The 18434-nt window shown below is 52.3% G+C and overlaps 6 protein-coding genes across 6 annotated transcripts; 3 read left to right on the forward strand and 3 right to left on the reverse strand.

The window, feature by feature from the left end:
- Positions 1–479: 479 nt before the first annotated feature.
- J4E88_005643 (uncharacterized protein) lies at positions 480–2215 on the forward strand (the record flags this gene model as incomplete). Its single annotated transcript, XM_049399277.1, has 4 exons — positions 480–487; positions 942–1116; positions 1224–1524; positions 1575–2215. 4 exons carry the CDS (start codon positions 480–482, stop codon positions 2213–2215), a joined length of 1125 nt encoding a protein of 374 aa, XP_049255068.1.
- Positions 2216–2424: 209 nt separating this feature from the next.
- On the reverse strand, positions 2425–3998 carry J4E88_005644 (uncharacterized protein; the record flags this gene model as incomplete). The annotated part of the gene is made up of 2 exons (XM_049399278.1): positions 2425–2771; positions 2822–3998. 2 exons carry the CDS (start codon positions 3996–3998, stop codon positions 2425–2427), a joined length of 1524 nt encoding a protein of 507 aa, XP_049255069.1.
- A 1563-nt stretch (positions 3999–5561) lies between these two features.
- On the forward strand, positions 5562–7314 carry J4E88_005645 (uncharacterized protein; the record flags this gene model as incomplete). The annotated part of the gene is made up of 4 exons (XM_049399279.1): positions 5562–5589; positions 5643–5764; positions 5809–6345; positions 6403–7314. The coding sequence occupies 4 exons, from the start codon at positions 5562–5564 to the stop codon at positions 7312–7314; spliced, it is 1599 nt and encodes a 532-aa protein (XP_049255070.1).
- A 241-nt stretch (positions 7315–7555) lies between these two features.
- J4E88_005646 (uncharacterized protein) lies at positions 7556–9754 on the reverse strand (the record flags this gene model as incomplete). Its single annotated transcript, XM_049399280.1, has 4 exons — positions 7556–8588; positions 8639–9234; positions 9286–9411; positions 9464–9754. 4 exons carry the CDS (start codon positions 9752–9754, stop codon positions 7556–7558), a joined length of 2046 nt encoding a protein of 681 aa, XP_049255071.1.
- Positions 9755–10631: 877 nt separating this feature from the next.
- J4E88_005647 (uncharacterized protein) lies at positions 10632–11207 on the reverse strand (the record flags this gene model as incomplete). Its single annotated transcript, XM_049399281.1, has 2 exons — positions 10632–10945; positions 10994–11207. 2 exons carry the CDS (start codon positions 11205–11207, stop codon positions 10632–10634), a joined length of 528 nt encoding a protein of 175 aa, XP_049255072.1.
- A 2142-nt stretch (positions 11208–13349) lies between these two features.
- Positions 13350–15000, forward strand: J4E88_005648 (uncharacterized protein; the record flags this gene model as incomplete). The annotated part of the gene is made up of 2 exons (XM_049399282.1): positions 13350–13535; positions 13591–15000. The coding sequence occupies 2 exons, from the start codon at positions 13350–13352 to the stop codon at positions 14998–15000; spliced, it is 1596 nt and encodes a 531-aa protein (XP_049255073.1).
- Positions 15001–18434: the final 3434 nt, after the last annotated feature.

Below are 18434 nucleotides of genomic sequence, written 5' to 3' on the forward strand. Positions count from 1 at the left end.
ACGTTTGACGGAAGTCATGGCGACATCTGGAACCAAGTCCAATCCCTCACAGAGGATAGCGGGAACCGGAGTGGTTTGCAAGCGCCGCGGCACGTCAAGACTACTTGCGCTAGCGTCGTGTCGTTGATTGTCAAGGTTCCCCAGCTGGGCGATTGAGGCACGCAACAAGCTGATAGGGCAAGTTAGTACAGCAGCAATGCAGCGTCAAGTGACTCAAGTCTCATCTTACACGAAGCAGTAACCGACTCTTGATGTTTTCGCAATCAAATCTCATCCGATCGCGAAACTTACTCCAGCGAATCATTCGGTGGAGAACACTCCGGTCGAAAACAGGCTACGATGCGTCGTGTCGAGCCTGCAGGAAGCTCCCGCGATCTCGGTCCACAACCACGTTTTTGCCCTTGTATGCACGTTGGTGTGAAGCATTTCGGACCTCAGCGCCAGTTTGTTCTAGCCCTGTGGAGAGGCGCAGTTTATTCATGTTACTGTCTGGGCAGGGTCTTCGTGACGGCACCTGCCGTTATTAACCACTCCTTCTTCTCTTAGTTGTCGTCTTGAACTTTTCCGAACTTTTTCCGCCCGTCTGAAGTCATTCGAGACCCATCAAACGACGTCATAGTGGTTTTTGTATACTCGCTTATCTATTTGCCCCATTTCGTTCCGTGCCGTTGCTGTACGATTGAGGCACAGTCGCGGCTATTGTCACTGACATTGATAGCCGCGCTAACAGCCGCTCGAAGAACACTTGAGACATACAAAACTTGTGCCGGCCAGTTTGCCATCAGCCAAGTTATTCAGCTTACAGAGTGAAACACAATCTCTACGATGGCAACTCTTGGAAAAGGAAAAGAGAAGGCAATTGAGGGCGAGTCAACAACAGCATCATCTAATAATACAATTTCTGGAGATGACCCCACGAACGTTGCGCCACAAAATGCTAGGGCATCATCACCGCTGAAAGACCTTACTGCATCATCTAACGCACCAGAAGAGGCGACCACCTCAACAGATCCAGCGGAAGCATCTGCTGGTCAAGCAATCCCAATAGGGCTTCCCTCAGAAACAGTGGAAGGCCCTGCACCAACAGCGGAAGTTGTCAATCCACTTGTGTTAGTTGTAAGTATACCAAACTTGCCTTCACAGAGTTTGATCATTCAGACATGATGCGCCGCGGAACAAACGTTGCGACTCAGTATTTCTCAAGAAGCTTCTAACATCAGCAGGATAGTACAGACGCCGACTCGGCTCTAGGCGACGACGACGCTGCAAGCGACACAACCTCCATCGCTTCAACCATACATAAAGGTCGTTTCGAAAACGGCCGCCGTTACCACAAGTACCGTGAGGGCGAAAATGATTACTGGGGCCCCAACGATGAGATCCAGAATGATCAACTCGACATTGCGCATCATATGTTTCTGATCATGTTGAACCAGAAGCTGCATCTGGCACCTATCAAAGAGCCAAAGAAGGTGTTGGATCTTGGGTGCGGAACAGGGATTTGGTGTATGGACATGGCCGACGGTATGTCTCTTACTCCATCTCTTGAATGCCATAACTAACTTATTACCCAGAGTACCCCGGCGCCGAGATCCTCGGCGTAGACCTCTCCCCCATCCAACCGCAATTCACCCCTCCCAACTGCAAATTCGAAATCGACGACGTGACTCTCCCATGGACATATACCCAGCCCTTCGACTTCATCAACATCCGCTCCTTATACGGCTCCATCGGCGACTGGCCAGCACTCTACACACAAGTCTATGACAACCTCGAGCCAGGCGGCTACCTCCACGAAATGGAAATGAGCATCCAGTTCAAATCCGACGATGGCACGTTGACCAAAGAGCACGTCTTGTCTCAGTGGAGCGATCTCTTCCATGAAGCATCTGAGCGTTTTGGTAAGTCGTTCTACGAGGTTTGGAATTTGTCGACGTATATTCGTAACGCGGGTTTCAAGGATGTCGAAGAGCGAGTGTACAAGGTTCCTGTCAATGGGTGGCCGGCAGACCCCCATATGAAAGAGTTGGGAAGGTGGAATTTGCTGCATATCACTCAAGGAGCGGAGGGCTGGGGACTGTATCTGCTGACAAAAGTCATGGGGTGGTCGGTCGAAGAGGCTCAAATATTCTTTGCCAAGTTCAGATCGGGGGTGAAGGAGAGGAAGGTGCATGCGTACTTTGAAGTCGTGGTAATTCACGCGAGGAAATCTTGAGAGAGGGAGAGACGACAATCATTGTGGGATCAGTACTATCATGCGTCATTGAGAGAACAGGATACAGTGCATCATAATAGTGTTGCAAACTGAACTGGTAGCGTCATTATGCGTCGTTAATTAAAGTATTACTTAAAGCCAGGGTATACGCATAGGGAATATCAATCTGAACCAAATACCTCGGCTTCATCTCCGCTCCTTCACGGTGCCTACTTGCGATCAGGAGGTGGAGTGGCTGTGCGGGGTACCTCTCCCGACTTTGGATCGGGAAGATGCGACACACTCGGGAGATCAGCTACCGACGCAGACTGCTCTTCCTCCTTCTCTTTGTTGTCCTTGATGATGAGTGGTTCTTGAGGCGGAGAAGCAGGCGTGATCTTTCCGCTGTCCTTTGTTTTCGCCTTGGACTGATCACCGAAGATAGAGTCGGTCTCCTCGTTGATGGAGGAGGCGCTGCTAATACGTCCAGCTTGGCCGTCTTCAGCAGCGAGGCGCTCCTTCTCGAGGCGGGTCTCGCGACCGCGCTTGTGGCAGTACCAGAATACGAACAGCAGTACTGAATAGAGTCAGCTTGTGTTCCAAACGCGATACAAACATGTTACGTACCGAATACTGCCAAACTCATGATGACATTGGTCCCAGTTGCCAGAGCAGGGAACCTGAACTTCAAGAAGTTCACGATGCTCCTCAGCGCCGTCGCAACAGCACCTTGAGCGGACACCAGCGACTTCAGACTCGGTACTTTGGGCACTTGAGGAAGCATAGACCTCTTGCCCTTGGGCTTGCTGGAAGCCTGTGCATCGAATCCTGGCTTCTCGGACGATGCAGCCATGAGCTCTGGGCCGAGAGTGGCTGTGAGCTTGGCAGGCAAACTCTTGACCAGGTTCTGCAGGAAAGGCGGTAGGTTGCCGTACATCTTCTTGAGTTGGTTGTCGTAATCTGTAAACAACTTCTCGAGGTCGTTGTAGGCTGTCGGTACCCCGTTTATGAGATCTTTTAGAACCTGCGTGAACTTGTTGAGAAGCTCCTCCGACTCTTTACTGAAGCTGAAGACGCGGTTGTTGACAGCTGAAAGGTTGAGTTGATCTAAAATATCCGTCAACTCTTTGTCCTCCTTCTGCGCATCGGTGAGCTCGGCAGCCTTGGCGGATTCGGCGGCAGCGAGCAGGTCGTCTGCAAATTGGGTCCTGTCCTTCTCCGTGACTACGATCTTCTTGTCTTTGGAGCCCTTCTCCCCGTCCTTCTTGGCGAACTTGGGCAGCTGGAAGTAGGACATGACACTCTTCTTCCTACCCAGTCCACCCTCAGCGGCCTTCCCTTTGCCCTTGTCGCTAGCGTCAGCAGTGGTCTCGGGTGGACTCATGGGGAGCGGCACTTTGTCTGCATTGTCCATGAGGGCTGTTTGCGCATCCCTGCCGACCTTCTTCTCGCCATTGTCGTCGACTATTTCGGTACGCTGAGGGAGAGGCGGGGGCGTGCCTTCGGGCTCCGCGGCGATGGCGGCAAGTCGCTCAAGGAATTGCTGGTCTTCGGCGTCAAGGACAGGCTCGCTTCCTACTTCTTCGCTGGCGTTGGCGACAGTTGGTGCTGGTGGAGAGGGGACGGGGCCGCTAGGGCCAGCAGCGGGTTCTTCGATCTTTGGGACGGCAGCATCCTCGACTTTCGGTACGGCGGATTCCGAGACTTTGGGAGGGTCTTCGATGGGAGGGGCGCCGGGTTTCTGTTTTGACTGAGGGAACAGCTGCTTTGACTGGCGGCGCACTTTCTCCAGATAGGATGCCATGTTGGATATGCGCGTCTGCCTTGGGTGTTGGTGGCAGGTACGGATGTGGTGAGAGACGCGTTAGGAGATTGGGCGTTTGTAGGATATATGTCGCACTCTAGATTTGACGTGGAACGCTTGGGGGCGATCTTCAGGCTCGGCGGTGCTCGCTATGTCGTCGTCGGCGCTGTAGAAGCCCTGATTTGATGTCCCGCGTTTACACGTGCTACGTCATGGGCAGGGGTGTCGATCTAGAGCTCGCGCCACGCCACGAGGGGCCACTAGCGCGACTCCTGACTTCTCACACCGTTACGCGTCAAACCTCGCCCCGACAGCACGAAGTTGGAAAGATTCTGGAACACGCCAATTCCTGGTAGGATCTGAATGCAAACTCTCGGCAACCCTCTTCACAGCTTCGGTCGCTGATATCCCGATATCCTCTGCGAGATTAGCCTTCGACGGATCCGCCACTGCAAACAATCGCCATGCATGCCTAAGCATTGCACTCGGAAAGAACTACGTGGATTTGGAAGACGTCGAATACTCATAATCGCTAGATTAGTGTCTGTTGTAGCTGTTTCGATTATGGAACAGCAACCGCGATCACACCATCAATCTCCGTTGGAACTACATTCGGCTCGTGACTTTCCGCTACTATGTAGTGGCATTTCTTCCGCCTTAGCTTTCATTCAGGTTGATGCTGTAGATAAGTTCACCTCTGACCTACTTTCGGTCCACCGATTAGCCAGATCCAATAGGTGTTTAAGAACTGCAGTACAATGGCATATCGTTCACGCGCCGATCATTCCTGGCTTCGAGGTTCCCTCGGAAGATACGCTTGTTTCCGATCGATACGTGGTTTCGCCTGCTTGTCGAATTTCTGAGTATCAGGAGACCGGTCACCCCAGCATATAGCACAGCTCCCAAATCAAGCGACAACGTTAGTCACGCACCGTTAATGAGCGATATTGGGTAAACTTCATCGATGTTGTCGCGGTTATTCACATATTTTGGTTTGCCTCCTGATTACTCTCAAGCTGACCAAATCCGAGCATTCAAGGAGAGCACTTCCATTAGTAACGGGGACCTACACCTCATTCATGTCTTAGATATCAGATATCATATCTTAAAGCTGCATTCTCACCACCGTCCCTCTCTCTTACATATAGGTAGCCCGGAGGACTCGCAATCACGTGCTTTCGTTGACCACGTCTACCGACCGCACTCCTCCCCACCCCCACTATATAAGCAGTATATCACTTCATTCCTCCATCTTTTCTCCACCATCTTAATCGCCTACAATAACTTTGAAGTAAGTCAATCCATTTCTTGTCTGCGCGAATTATCTGCTTTGGGCTCACTGAAGCCTCCGGCCGCACACCGTGCGCAATCGGACTACCCACCTTTACCTTTGGCGCCTACAGTGGGCTAACGTGTTTGTTCTTTTGCAGCCCCGACAGATTACCCCGCGGTGCTTCAGTACACCGAAACGATAAAGCCCGTCACGCAATCAATCACTGTGTCGCGCTTCACAGTACCAACACTACACATATCTCCGCCGTACTCATCACTGTAGTCTGCAACATGGCTAATGACGCCTTCAACTTCTACGGTAAGTACTGTTATGATTATCGTGTCTGCGCATTATCTAACAAGAAACCATAGGCGACGAGTCAGACGACGCGAAGCCCGTTCAGAACAACTTGGACGACTTGAACGACGCAGTCGGCAGTGCTAGTGGTGAGGACGACGACTACATCGAGGACGCTGCTCAAGCAGCTGACGATGTAAGTATACAACTTGCTCATTCTGATATCGCTAACTTGAATAGTCCGACGATGGCGACTTCAAGCTCGATGGCTATGAAGATCTTGGTATCCCAGAAGAAGAGGTCGAGGACGAGGTAGACGACTACGATCCTGAGTACGACGACAACATGACCGGTCAGAAGCGCAAGCGCGTCCGAACCAACAACGCCTCCAAGACCAAGGGTCTTCAGCGGTCCGTCATTGGTGTCCCAACTGGCGACGCTGAAGCTTTCATATTGGATGAAGACAACAGCTTCCTCTACAGCAAGCCTTCGCGCAAGCCCGGTACCTTTGGCCGTCATGACCGTCGCAAGGGCGAGAGTCTTCCAGCTTACCACAAGCGTGTCACTCACGAGTTGGACTCTGATGACGAACTCATGATGACGATGCGTGAGAAGGGCTTCAGTGATCGCCAGATCGCCGACAAGCTTGCCAAGGATGGCCGTGTTCGCTACGACCAGAAGTCCATCTCCACGCGTATCATGCGCATCCGCCTTGCTCAATGTGAGAACGTTGACTTCCTTCTTAAGGAGGGATACAAGGAGTGGGAATACGCTGATGTAAGTGCCTGGTCAAGTGACAACCCCCTTTTTAATTTGGCTAATTTGAACTTTTAGGATGAACGTCTGGTTCAGGCTTACGCACTTGCCGACATCGAGGTCAACTACGAGTTGGAGCGCATTCGCGCCTGGCGCTTCCGCAAAGTCTCCGATTACATGCGTCGCCTGGACAAGAACGCACTCTTTTCTGCCAAGGCCTGCCGTAGCCGTTACAATGAACTTGTCGAAGGCACAGCCCGCATTCCTACCGATATGGATGACGACCCCGACGCCCGCCGCATGGATATGGAAGAGTACCGCATGATGCGTGAGAAGACCCGTATCAAGGAGCAAGCCGACAAGGACGCCCTGGAAGCTGCGGAGGCTAAGATCAAGAACGATGCCAGGGTGCTCAACGCTCAGAAGGCAGAGGAGATCGCCGAGAAGCGCCAGGCCAAAGAGCAAGCAAAGGCTCATCGCGCCATGACCCGTGCAGCCCAAGCTCAGATCCGCCTTGCCCGAGCCAACGCGAATAGGATCTCGAAGACTCAGCGCAACACCCAGATCAAGACCAAGGGCAAAGCCCAGGAAACAAAGAAGAACGAGGACGCCTCTCCGGCCCCGACCAAGACCAAGACTAAGAAAGTAGACCCCAACTACACCGATCCGCGTTCTTACCTCTCCTTCCTTGATCTGAAGAAGATTTGTGAGAGTCGTGGTATTGATCTTCCGCGTAGGGTGGACAAGGACACCCTGCTGCAGGCTATAGTTGATGCTGATGACGAGTACAACCAGAACGAGCTCAAGAAGATGTGTCGCTCCAAGGGCTTGAATGCTAACACCAGTAAGCTGGTGATGAAACGGTCGCTGGCTTTGGCTTCGGCAAAGGCTTGTGACTCGTACGATGCAGGAGTTGCCGCTGCCAATGGCACTGCCATTACTACTGTTGAGAACGACGGTGACGATGAGATGGACATGGAGGAGGAGTAGGTGGGGGCGAGGCGACTTCACGGTATTGAATGTGGAGGAAGGTGGGACTAAAAGTGGTTTGACTCACGTCACGGTGGAATATGCCTGCAGTGCCTGAGCACAGTGGATGGGATGTATCCCTCAGGGTGGGATGAAAAGTGGGAGTCCGCGGCTAGATAAAGATACTTATTCTCCAAGCAATGAGATCATCATGGAACGAACTCTTTCATAAACATTAGACCATGTGAACATCGTGAAACCTCTACCAACACTCCCACTTCTGACCACCCATGGCCACCAGCCGATTGAACAACTCGTCTCTCAAAGGAAGCGCCATTATGCGGTATTCGTTGAGCTGCCTGTCAGTGATGATCAATCCATCAGCGACCTCCCGTCCCATAGCCCATCCAACAACCAACTTCGCCTTCCAGCCAAAGCCACCGACCTTCTTCATCTCCATGATTTCTCCAACCGGTAAACTCCAGGACGGGTGCAGATCCTCTCTATCTGCGCTACCAATTTTCTCGATAGTCTTGTCTGTGGAAAAGGCAATAGATGGAATCGTGGACTTGGTAGCGATGTACACATGTCCTTTCTTGCCATCATGTCGGGCTTTGAATTCGACTGGACCGGATGTGAGATCAACTCCCCTGCGTGGTACAGCACCCAGTCTGTTTTTGGCATGGGTCGAGCCGGCGGCAGCTTTGACTTTGTCGGCTGTCATGGTGGTCTCGACGCCGCCCTTGACGGTGCCGCGGAAGAAGTTGAGGATCTTAGTTCCCTTCTTGCCGTGCTTGCTGTCTTTGGCTTGATCGATATCTTCGCCGCCGGTTTCGTGCGCAGTAGTAGGGTCGTGGGCCATGGCTTCATCAAGTTCTTCTTGGGTTGCGTTGAGTGGCCAGTCGGCACCTGTGGCGCGCAACTCTTCCTCGTTGATATCGACGGGCTTCTCTTCTGGTGCTTGCGCTACGTGAGGCGGTGGTGGCAGTGGGGCTTTATTCGCTTCGCCGAGTCTAAGAAGAGTAACGGTGAGTTGGGCGTTGGTAGGGACACCCTTGAGTAGCGTATTACGGAGCTCGAGCAGCTTTTGCCAGTTGGGAAACTTCTTGTTAAGAAGCGCTAGTCCTCGCTGTATGACAGGGTCACCGAAGAAGCCAAAGCCAGCACCGAAAGTGACACCCTTCATGAACATGTACGATGTTACAAATAGTGACACAAGAACGAGTGGTGCCACTACGACTGCGAGTCGAAGATGAGACCTGTTCTTTGGAAATGGGGGAGTCGGTTCAAGCATACTGTGATCATGTCAGTAATTTCATGTAAACGCCGAGAAACGGTTGCTTACTTCGCGAACCGCTCCCATGTGTCTGTGACATCTGCGATACCGTGCATAATAGGCCTCATTTTCGTCCACATGGCAGTCTCCATGGGAACTTTAGTCTTGTCGTGGTGCTTGCTGGGCTTGGCGCCAGCAGCCTGATCCCTTGCATCCGCAGCACCGATGGCGAGCCTAGTAGGGTCCGGTACACTACTGTCAGGAGAGTCTTCATCTGGAGGCTCTCCCTGTGGGTGCTTGCCAGTCGCGCTCGATAGCGCTATCGACGCAAACCCGTTGACGAAATTCGAGGCCTCTTGCTCAACAGCCTCACCCTTGTGGTTTTCAGGTGCTCCAGTAGCACTGTCTGTACTGCCTAGAGTTCCAGACTTCGGCTTCTGTACACCTCCCGTAGAGCTGACAAGAGCGATAGGTGCTGGTGGGAACATGGCACCGCGAGCCGGGGGGTAGACAATGAGCGTAACCAAAGTCACCGTTATCAAGGGCACGATCATGTCGAAAATCCAGGCGGCAAAGTATGCGGAGCAGAACCATGCAGTGCGACGCGTCTCTCTCCATGAGCGGATGCGAACGATGTGCTTGCCGAATCCGATTAGACCGATGCCCTATGCGCGGTTAAACCAAGCGCGTTCGTTACTTGCTCTGCGAATGCTTACTATAGTCATATATAAGCGTTCGATGTTGGCGCGAAGCTTGTCTGGCGAGAACTCTTCCTCATCCGCGATGTTCATGTCCAAGCCCCCAGGAGGCGCTGTTGGAATTTCTTTGACATGGTACATTTGCTACTCACTGTCAGTACCCGATTGTAGGGTTGCAGTTACACCTTGCTCTCACCTTATTGAAACGTCGGACCAACAGCCACAAGTCCTCGTTACCCAGACCTCCGACGAGCGGCTTCGCGACGAGTTCCTTTGGCTCATTCCATCCAAGGTCCACCACTTCATCTCCGTGAGCTATCTGCGCTGCACCCTTCTCTTCCGGAGGCGCTGACTTAGCAGCCTCTAGAGCTAGCGCATGGCTCTCCGTAGGCGCATTCCGTAGCGTGGTAGACTTCCCCTCATGTTCTGTAGGGTCCGTATCCGGGATAGGCAGGAGGTCCTTGTAGACCACACCTCCGGTCGACATGTTGACGTTCAGTATTAGGCGTCAGATGTGCGTAGGTGTGAATGTATCGAGGCAAAGGGTAAAGGGTGGAGGGTAGCCTTGCAATGTATTGGCCTTCATACGGCAAGAAAGACGCCTAGGGCCGCAATTGCCCTCTACGTCATGTACGCACTAACGAGTGGACGGCAAGCCACACGCATCAGTGGCGATCAGAAGCCGCGCGACGCTAGATTAAACTCCTAACTTGAACACCGTTGAGGCTCGTAACCGTGCGCTAAATGCTAGCAATTAAGTATTCATCGTGCCTCTGCATGCGCCTCACCACGTTGTCTTGATGCTATCCCAAAGTCTGGGTGAACGTGTGGAGCTGACAGAATCTATGGTTTCCAGGTCCGCAGAGAGCGATCATGATCGCCAAACCCCACCACATCTGGCCTCCCGTGTTTTCCCTGCTTCGATCCTTTCCAAATCAGGTGCGCCATGCCTTTCCAGGCCGAAGGCATGCCAAAAAGGTGGCTCGCAGCAATTTTGCGATGACTGGAAAGAAGTGCCGTATTGCGCGCCAACACAGGTGTGGGCGTGTGACGTCATCGAACGCTTTGCAGCACCCAGTGGAGCAGCACGGGTGGACGCATAACAGAAACAGCTTTCTCTGTCTGTACCACATGGTTTGTGTGTAAGAGCTAGTGCTCTCAACTCGATTCAGCATTCCTTTGTTCAAGGCCAGAAGAGATCATCCAAGAGCACCACGAGAGAAACACTGCACATGACCCGTGATCGGAGAGTGGTGAAAGAAGCGAGGCATATGACTAACGGCCGCGCTAGATATCTATTTCTACGTGACAGCGAGCATTAATGTCTGGTGGTGGGAAGCGACATCCATGCGCAACATTATCCATTATGACCTCCTCAACATATCCATCAGGTCTTGTTCGTGCGTTACCGTGGTCGAAATCATGATGCCATCAAGCTTCGCTCTCAATTCCTCCTGGCTACTATGCGCGCCAGCCCAGTGTAGCTCCGCCAGTCCTTGCTCAAAGATTGGCTTTGGAGACCTGTTGTTTCCACTAGGTCTGAGCTCCAGTCTACTCCCCTTGCTTCTGTCCGCGAAGCCATCAGTCTGTCTTCGGTAACCGCGCGAATCGTAAGAGGTATTGACGCGGAAAGCGTTGAGAAGAACGGCGAATGCGGGGCAGCAGCCAATGATGACAGCTGGAACAAGATTAGTGATTGTATGTAATAGTTTCTGTCCCGACATACCAATGGAACACTCCACCATGCCCCAGATAGCGAGCCAAGTGGGATCAAGTGGTTGGGCTACAGCCTCGGGCTTTGATGCGTTGATCGCAACTTGCGTGACTCGGAGACAGGCGAAGAGGATACAAACGACACCCGTTGCGAACAGACACAAGATTGATATTTTCTTGCTTCGTGGCATCTGGAGATTCCAGGTGAGCCATGTTGGAAGCGCCATAACTATGAAAGCCGACAGTCAGCAGATAGAACAGACTTGTATAGATGCTATACGACATACTCATCATATTTGTTGAAGTATCTGCGGCAAAGGAGTAGTATAGGCTGACGAGCTGGGTGTGGTGCGGACCTTCGCCAGTCTAGAGCGGGATGTGGTTAGTAGGCAGCCCAGTATGTATCGTGTGCACAACAAGGACTTACACATCCTCCTGTCCAGAAGCCCGGTATGGTACCGCATGACTGAAAGTAGAAAACGTAATTGCCAGCAAAAGTCTGTCTCCAACGTCAGCCGTCGTCCAAGTGAGTGCTACCAAAGTCTGCACAACTGTGATATCTTACCACTAAGCAGATTCCAGCTATGCACCACCACACAAAGGTCCAGCGCGGAGATATGCCATTCAATAATCTCCGATAAAGCAGCAGCAAAGATAGTTTGATCGACCACAGCACTGCCCAAAACATGCAGAAGGCAATGAACACCATCTTCGCCATCATCATGCTATCATGCCGCAAGTCTGGATAAGGCGGAATTTCTCGATTCGAGACGGCATATACTCTCTGCATATAGGGAGACAATGCAATGTAGAGAGCGCACATTGTCACATAAATGGCGAAGGCGACAAATACAAAGTAATCAGAGGCTGTCAGCCTTCTCGGCTGGATGATGTTGAGACCAATCCTCGCAAGGACAACTGAGCTGGTCAAGCCAAGCATAGAGTATGCGACCTTCAGCACTGTTCCCTGGGCGAAACCGTTCGTTTTTGCCGACATCGTTGCTGATATGGTGTGAACCGGAAGTAAACAAAGACAACAAAGATACAATGGAGAGTATCGGTCATTGATTGTCGGAGCAAGCTCCGAGACGTGATAGTTATTCGATATCATTGTCGTGTCAGTGCATGCGAGCATGCGGCGTAAGACCACCCTCAGGTTTCGTGTCTACCGGTAGAGGGGATCACATTGACCAAAGGGCGATGACCAATTTCCAGCACCGGATCTACAATCGCTGATTGCTTGATCGTAGTCAGGGGTAGGCAGGGCTATCCAAGATCTCGCTGTTGTAAATTTAGGATACCTCCCTCGAACTTGCTCTTGCATGTTGACAGCAGCGTGGACTTGTCCATGACCGAATTAATAAGGTTGGTCAATTCTGGAAGAACGACGCAGAGTAAGAGCCATGCACCAAAGATACACGTTCCCCTCCTGTACAAGAGTAGGATAAGATGGATAGCGCACAAGACTCTCCGTGGATGAATAGTGGCACTGGAGATGTCGCTTGCGCCTGCCGAAAGCCGTGCCGTCGCTGTTCTACTCGCCTGCCTCCGGAGCATAAAACGCTCCTATGACACTGCGGTTCGTTTCGCTTGCGGCAGATCAAGATGCAGGTGTTATCGGGTAGAGCAATCCCTTTGCCAAGACAATGGATGAGTTGACGCGGAGTGGCGTGCAGGTGCCACCAGGCACAGTGTTGGAGGGCGCGGAGCGATCTAGCGCTTATTCAGCATCCGTGCGGCCCACTCTCCCCGAAACAAGGGCGTGATGGGCTGGAAGGGTCGCCCTTCAACTTTCATCTGGCCTACAATGTGCTACCCACCTTCTTTCGATAGGCACGCTACCTGTGCGCAACAATCAGAGCGACAGGTCGGATTGAAGCCGGCGATTTGAGCACCAATTACCTAGGACGCGTAGAGGGTGCTTCATCTACCACGTTGCATCTCGCTTCCATTCATGCTTAACTAGGTACAGACACCAAGGACTCCATCGCGTACGCGAGAATGGACTTGCATCTGCGTGTTCCATCGCACAAGCTCCTGCACATGCGCGTACCTGCACGCGACTCTTCTTGAGCCAATGCTCCGAGATTGAAGTATGCTCATTCGCCTCAGGCAGCGCCACCTCTTCGATGCAGGTTCCACGGCAGAACCGAATTGCGGCGCGGTATGCGGCTAAGCATGGTTTTCATACTGCGGCGCTTCTAGACAACAAATTATGATCCTTCGGATTCCCTTGAAGTCGCAAAGCGCAAGGAGACGTCTGCCCAGGTAAGGTTGCTAAACGACGCGCAGAATCAATGTCTTTCCAGCAATAAATAGCTCTGGAAAGCTCCAGCTTCTTTCCACCGAACCTACAATCCAAGCCCAACATGAAGGCTTTGTTCCTTGCCATATCTGGAGCCCTCGCTGGCAACGCAGTCGCCCAGGACGCCTTCGAGCCTACTGACTTCAACGTCACGGAAGCCCTCTTCGCCAATGGCGTCAACGTCTCTGCTCTTCCCGACTTGGCTGCTTTGGTCGAGAAGCGCTCACTCTCTAGCCCGTGTACCGCCGCTGTAAGGAATCTGTAACGCCATTTTTGTAGGAGACTCCAGCTAACATGCTCAACAGTGTAGCTCACTAAAGCTCATCTTCGGAAGCAAGCTACTTTCTAGCGGTTCAGAATCCTACGATACCTTCACGAGCGGATACTGGTCCAACCAGGCAGCCTTTGTCAACCCAGCCTGCGTTTTCCGGCCTTCGAAGGCGATCGACGTATCGACGACGATATTAGTATCCCGTCTCACACAATGTCCCTTTGCAGTCAAGGGTGGAGGACACACCGCGTTCCCGGGCGCATCTAGCATTGAGGGTGGCATAACCATTACCATGGAGGCGATGAACGAGATCACACTTTCCAGCAACAAAAAGACTGCATTCATCGGACCCGGAAACCGATGGGGGGCGGTATATACAAAGCTTGGAGAGCACAACCTCGCTGTCATTGGTGGGCGCGCATCGGATGTAGGCCTCGGTCTTGTTCTTGGTGGCGGCATCTCCCACCAGTCCAGTATCTACGGATACGCATGCGATAATGTTGCGTCTTACGAGGTTGTAACTGCATCGGGAATTATCTTGAAGGTCACGCCAACTCTGTTCCCTGATCTGTATTGGGCCCTTCGCGGAGGCGGCAACAACTTCGGTATCGTTACAAGATTTGAGCTGGAGACAATTCCCCAGGGTTTGATGTGGGGCGGCACCCGAGTTCATACGCAGGCCAGCTACCCAGCGCTGATCGACGCTTTTGCATCAATGGCTGAGGGCGCTACCGAAGACCCGAAATCAGCCCAGATCTTGTCATTTGCTGTGACAGCGGGCAACGCGGCAGCCCAAATCCAACTGGAGTATCTCGAGCCCGTTGACGAAACCAACCCACCTGCTATTCTGCAGAAGTACCTTGACATCCCTCCACTCATGGCAAATACTTTGAACAGAACCTTGGCAAACGACACGGTCATGCTCACCAACCAAATGCCTGGAGGCCGCCGCTATGCATTCTGGGCAGCCACATACAAGCTCGACAGGGAGTTCATGGCCTGGCTGCAAGCGCGTCACGAGAAGGACGTAGGCCCGCTGGCGGACCAGGGCGCTCTGGCGTTCCAAGCCTTCACCGTGCCGGCTATGAAGCAGATGAGCAAGAAGGGCGGCAACGCACTTGGTCTCTCCCCTGCCGACGGTCCACTCATGCATACTCTGCTTTACGTGGTCTGGGACGACGCGTCCAAGGATGAACAGCTAAACAAAGCCGCACTGGATTTGATGAACGCCGCCAAGGCTGAGGCGAAGGACCGGAATTTGTACACCGAATTCATCTACCTCAACTATGCTGGACCGTACCAGAATGTGATTCCGAGCTACGGAGACGAGAAGTTGGCAAAGCTCAAGTCGATTGCGAACAAGTACGATCCCGCTGCTGTCTTTCAAAAGTTGCAGCCCGGTGGGTTCAAACTTGAGGGCGCGCCCTACGGGGAGACTATCTAAATGGGAACTTATCTAGCATAGAGCTGATTAATCTACAAAATCTTCCTATCGTCCAGAGCCAGGCAACTCTTGAGGTCTAATTGGAACACCAGGCAATTCCACAGGCCTTTGCGGGACCGGAGCCTCGTGCAGGAAAACGTCCTTGGTAGGAGCTTCGTGCCTATACTCTGATGACAATTCTGATTTGACTGGCTCGTAGTAGGTTGTCGTCTCTGCGGTTTCCTTCTTCTTCTTATATGACCGTCTTCCGATCAAAGCACCCAGAGCAAGCAGCGCGATGACACCAAAAGCAGCACCCACACCAATCCCGGCTTTCGCGCCTGTCGAGAGGCCACCACTGTCGTCATTCGGTGGTGTTGTAGTGGACGATGGGGTTGGAGTGCTCGAGGAACTGGACGAGCTCAATGGAATCGAGGTGCTAGTAGACGACGCGATCGAAGACATCGAAGAAGTCGAGATTATGCCCAGGAACACACGATCGACTTTTTCCTTCCCAAAACTAGCATCGTCACCACAGCAAGCGGTCGAGTTGCCACAGCACCAGTACTCAGACGAATCGGTACCATCACAGGGAGTGACATTCACGTCTCCACTTCTTTGATTTGGCTGTGTGTTGATGTAAGCTTTCATAAAGTCAAGGTGTAGGGCGCGATCGTACTGTGTTCGTACATAGTTCCTGGCAGCCTCCGGCTTCCCAGTCCGACAATGTACAGGACTCTCTAAAATAGATGAAGTTATTGTCTCCAGTGCTAGCCCTGCATAGGCCGTTCGGAAGACAGCTGTCCCAGCCTCCCTCGCCATTGACTACGTTAATGTTGCAACAGATGTGGCTGAGCGGGTCTGAAGTGTCGTTGGAGCAGGGCTGGTACTGGGGATTTGGTTGCCCGCCGTCGCGCCAGTAACATGATTGCGCATAGACTACTGTGATGGAGGAAGAAAGAAGGAGAGCTTTTGAGAACATCCTGTACTAAGGTTGAGATAAGATAGATCTGCAAGGCGGAGGAGCAGACGCATGGCCATCCTAGTGCGAGGGGGGACCGAGGTTGGTTATAACGGGATTACAGCTGGCAGGTGCTTCTATACTTATTAAGTTAGTTGGCGGAGGATCTTTGGGGCCAGGCGTTTATCTCATCTTAGAGCCTGTCGTGGCTGTGTAACGCGTGCGGTGAGTGGTTGCCAAGCGATAGGGCGAAACCTGGGCAATTTGGGGGCGGAAAACCCGCGTTGGCGGCTCCAAAAAAAAAACGGTCTTTTTGACAAAAACATACAACAGCGCGTATTCCCCGGTGGTCACCCACCCGAGTACTAATGCGCCGGTATCTTGCTTAAGTACCGCTGAGCGAACGGGAAGCGCTGATTTCATGATCCTGTGGTCGTATGTGACAGATCTGGCTGTTTTCCATATTATAGACTGACTGGGTGCATCGAGATCGCCAAAACGCCGTGGTACAGCCGTAAGATCCATAGCCCGAGAAAACCGTCCGTACCTCAACAGAGCATGTACTTAGAAACTACTCTCCTCGGATCTCTTGCTTCCATTTGAGCCAGGGCTTCGCCGTGCATGTACCCGTCGATATAGACGTCACCCACGTACCTATACTCGTTGCGACGGCCCTCCGGGCGGAGCAGGATAGGTGCGGAACAACCAAACGGAACGACAACAACATCTTCTGCTTTCATGTAGCCCGAGCCCATACCAATCAAGCCGCCTTCTGTAATACACAGGCTACGTCCCATCATACGGTTACCGAGATGGTCTTGCAAGAACGTGCGCCGTAGTTTGGGCTCAATGAGCCCCGTTGTGCTCACGTGACGTTCAAGGTCTTTGTCCAGTGGTAGGCGAGGCATTCTTTCGCGAATAAGAGCTGCGAAGACGTGGTAACAGAGGCCGTGCCACATGCCTGACTGGCTCCATTCTAGCGGCACTTGTCCAAGACATAGCGTCCTACAGAAAGAGCTGTGAATTGGATCGGTATCATTGCCTTCTCCCACATTTAGTTCATGCAGCAGCATTGCGCGCCATTGTAGAAAGGCTGTCAGGTAGTCTTGAGCAGAACAGAACGTGCCTACAGCAACACCTGTTGCTATGATTGTGTCGATCCTGATTGCGGAGATTTCGAGCTTTCGCCGTTCATCGTGAAACCAATACTGAGCCTTAGTAGGGCCATTTACGTTACTGGAAGCTGCAAAGTTGAGAGTACGCCCGAGGCCAGGCACCTCTGGGATGTGCGACCAATCAGGGCACCAGCTGGGGAGACCTGTAGAATTGACGTGCAGGGGGAAGTGTATTGCTTCGCGGATCACATCGAGCTTTTCAGTAGTCGAGATCAGGTGGTCGACCACATCTGTGTAGACCGTCTTGACTGACTGACTGTAGTCGACTGGGAAAACGCGTTGTGTAGCGTCCGAAAGCAGACCCAGAATGCCGAAAACTTTGTCGCGGGGATTCTCGCTCAGCTTCTTCCTGCATGCTCGCATTACCTCTAATAGTGACTCATCTCCAATTTGCTCTAGGGTTTCGCGGTCTGGGAAGCTGGTTGGTCCTTGGCGGTTATGCGGGTCGCTCTCTTGGTCCCAGAAGATTTCCCCGGCCTTCAAGTATATTTCCCAGGGAAACACTGAATGCCCGCAATATACCAACTTGTTATGCCCGAGAAGCACCTCTTGAACGACTTAATCCTGGTCAGTACGAATCATTGACATATTGCAGCGTGGCTAGTTACCCCATAGCCGCTTCCAGTAATCTCTCTTGAATAAATTCAAGAGCGCCAGAGAGTCTGGGTTGCGGGTGGACCTGATATGTTGCGAGTCGATCGAATTTTCAGCCACACTGTGCAGTAGTTCTAGTGCCAATGCACTCTCGTCATGCTCCGGTCCTATCCAAATGGCTACTGACACTGCACCGCTGTAGATCTGACCCATCAATCGAACTTGTGTAGCTCTCTCGTCTCTGTTCTGCTGGTCGATGCAGAGCGCATCAACCCATACAAAGATGTCTTCTTTCTTGCGACGGACCGCCCTCAGCGCATCGTAAAGACTGACAGCAACAGGTATTGCAGCCCCCTCTACGATGAGGGATGTCGTGTCAATCCCGTCGCCCCAAGCATACTTTGCAAGCTCGATGTTAGTGGATGTTGCCAGACTGTGGCAATGACTTACCGAGATAGCAGTGTACTCTGGCAGGCTTTGAAGCGATGTGTGAGTGATTTCACATCTTAGCTTCGACATCGTCTCAGGTAGGATCTTGACTAATCGAATTTCAGCAGGCTGTAGTGACTGATACTGGTATGTTTTCGGGCCCAGTATTCCGGAGCTAGGTGACGATGAGGCCCACGACCGGATCCTTGACGAGGGAGTTGAAGCTGCCGAAGCCGCTCGAGGTCTGTGCCAATCTTCGCCTACTCCTGATTTTGATTCGTCAGGAATCTCAGCAT

This window comes from Alternaria novae-zelandiae (assembly GCF_023758075.1).
Source record: "Alternaria novae-zelandiae strain BMP 2774 chromosome Unknown scaffold_10, whole genome shotgun sequence".
NCBI classification, from domain to species: Eukaryota; Fungi; Ascomycota; class Dothideomycetes; order Pleosporales; family Pleosporaceae; genus Alternaria; species Alternaria novae-zelandiae.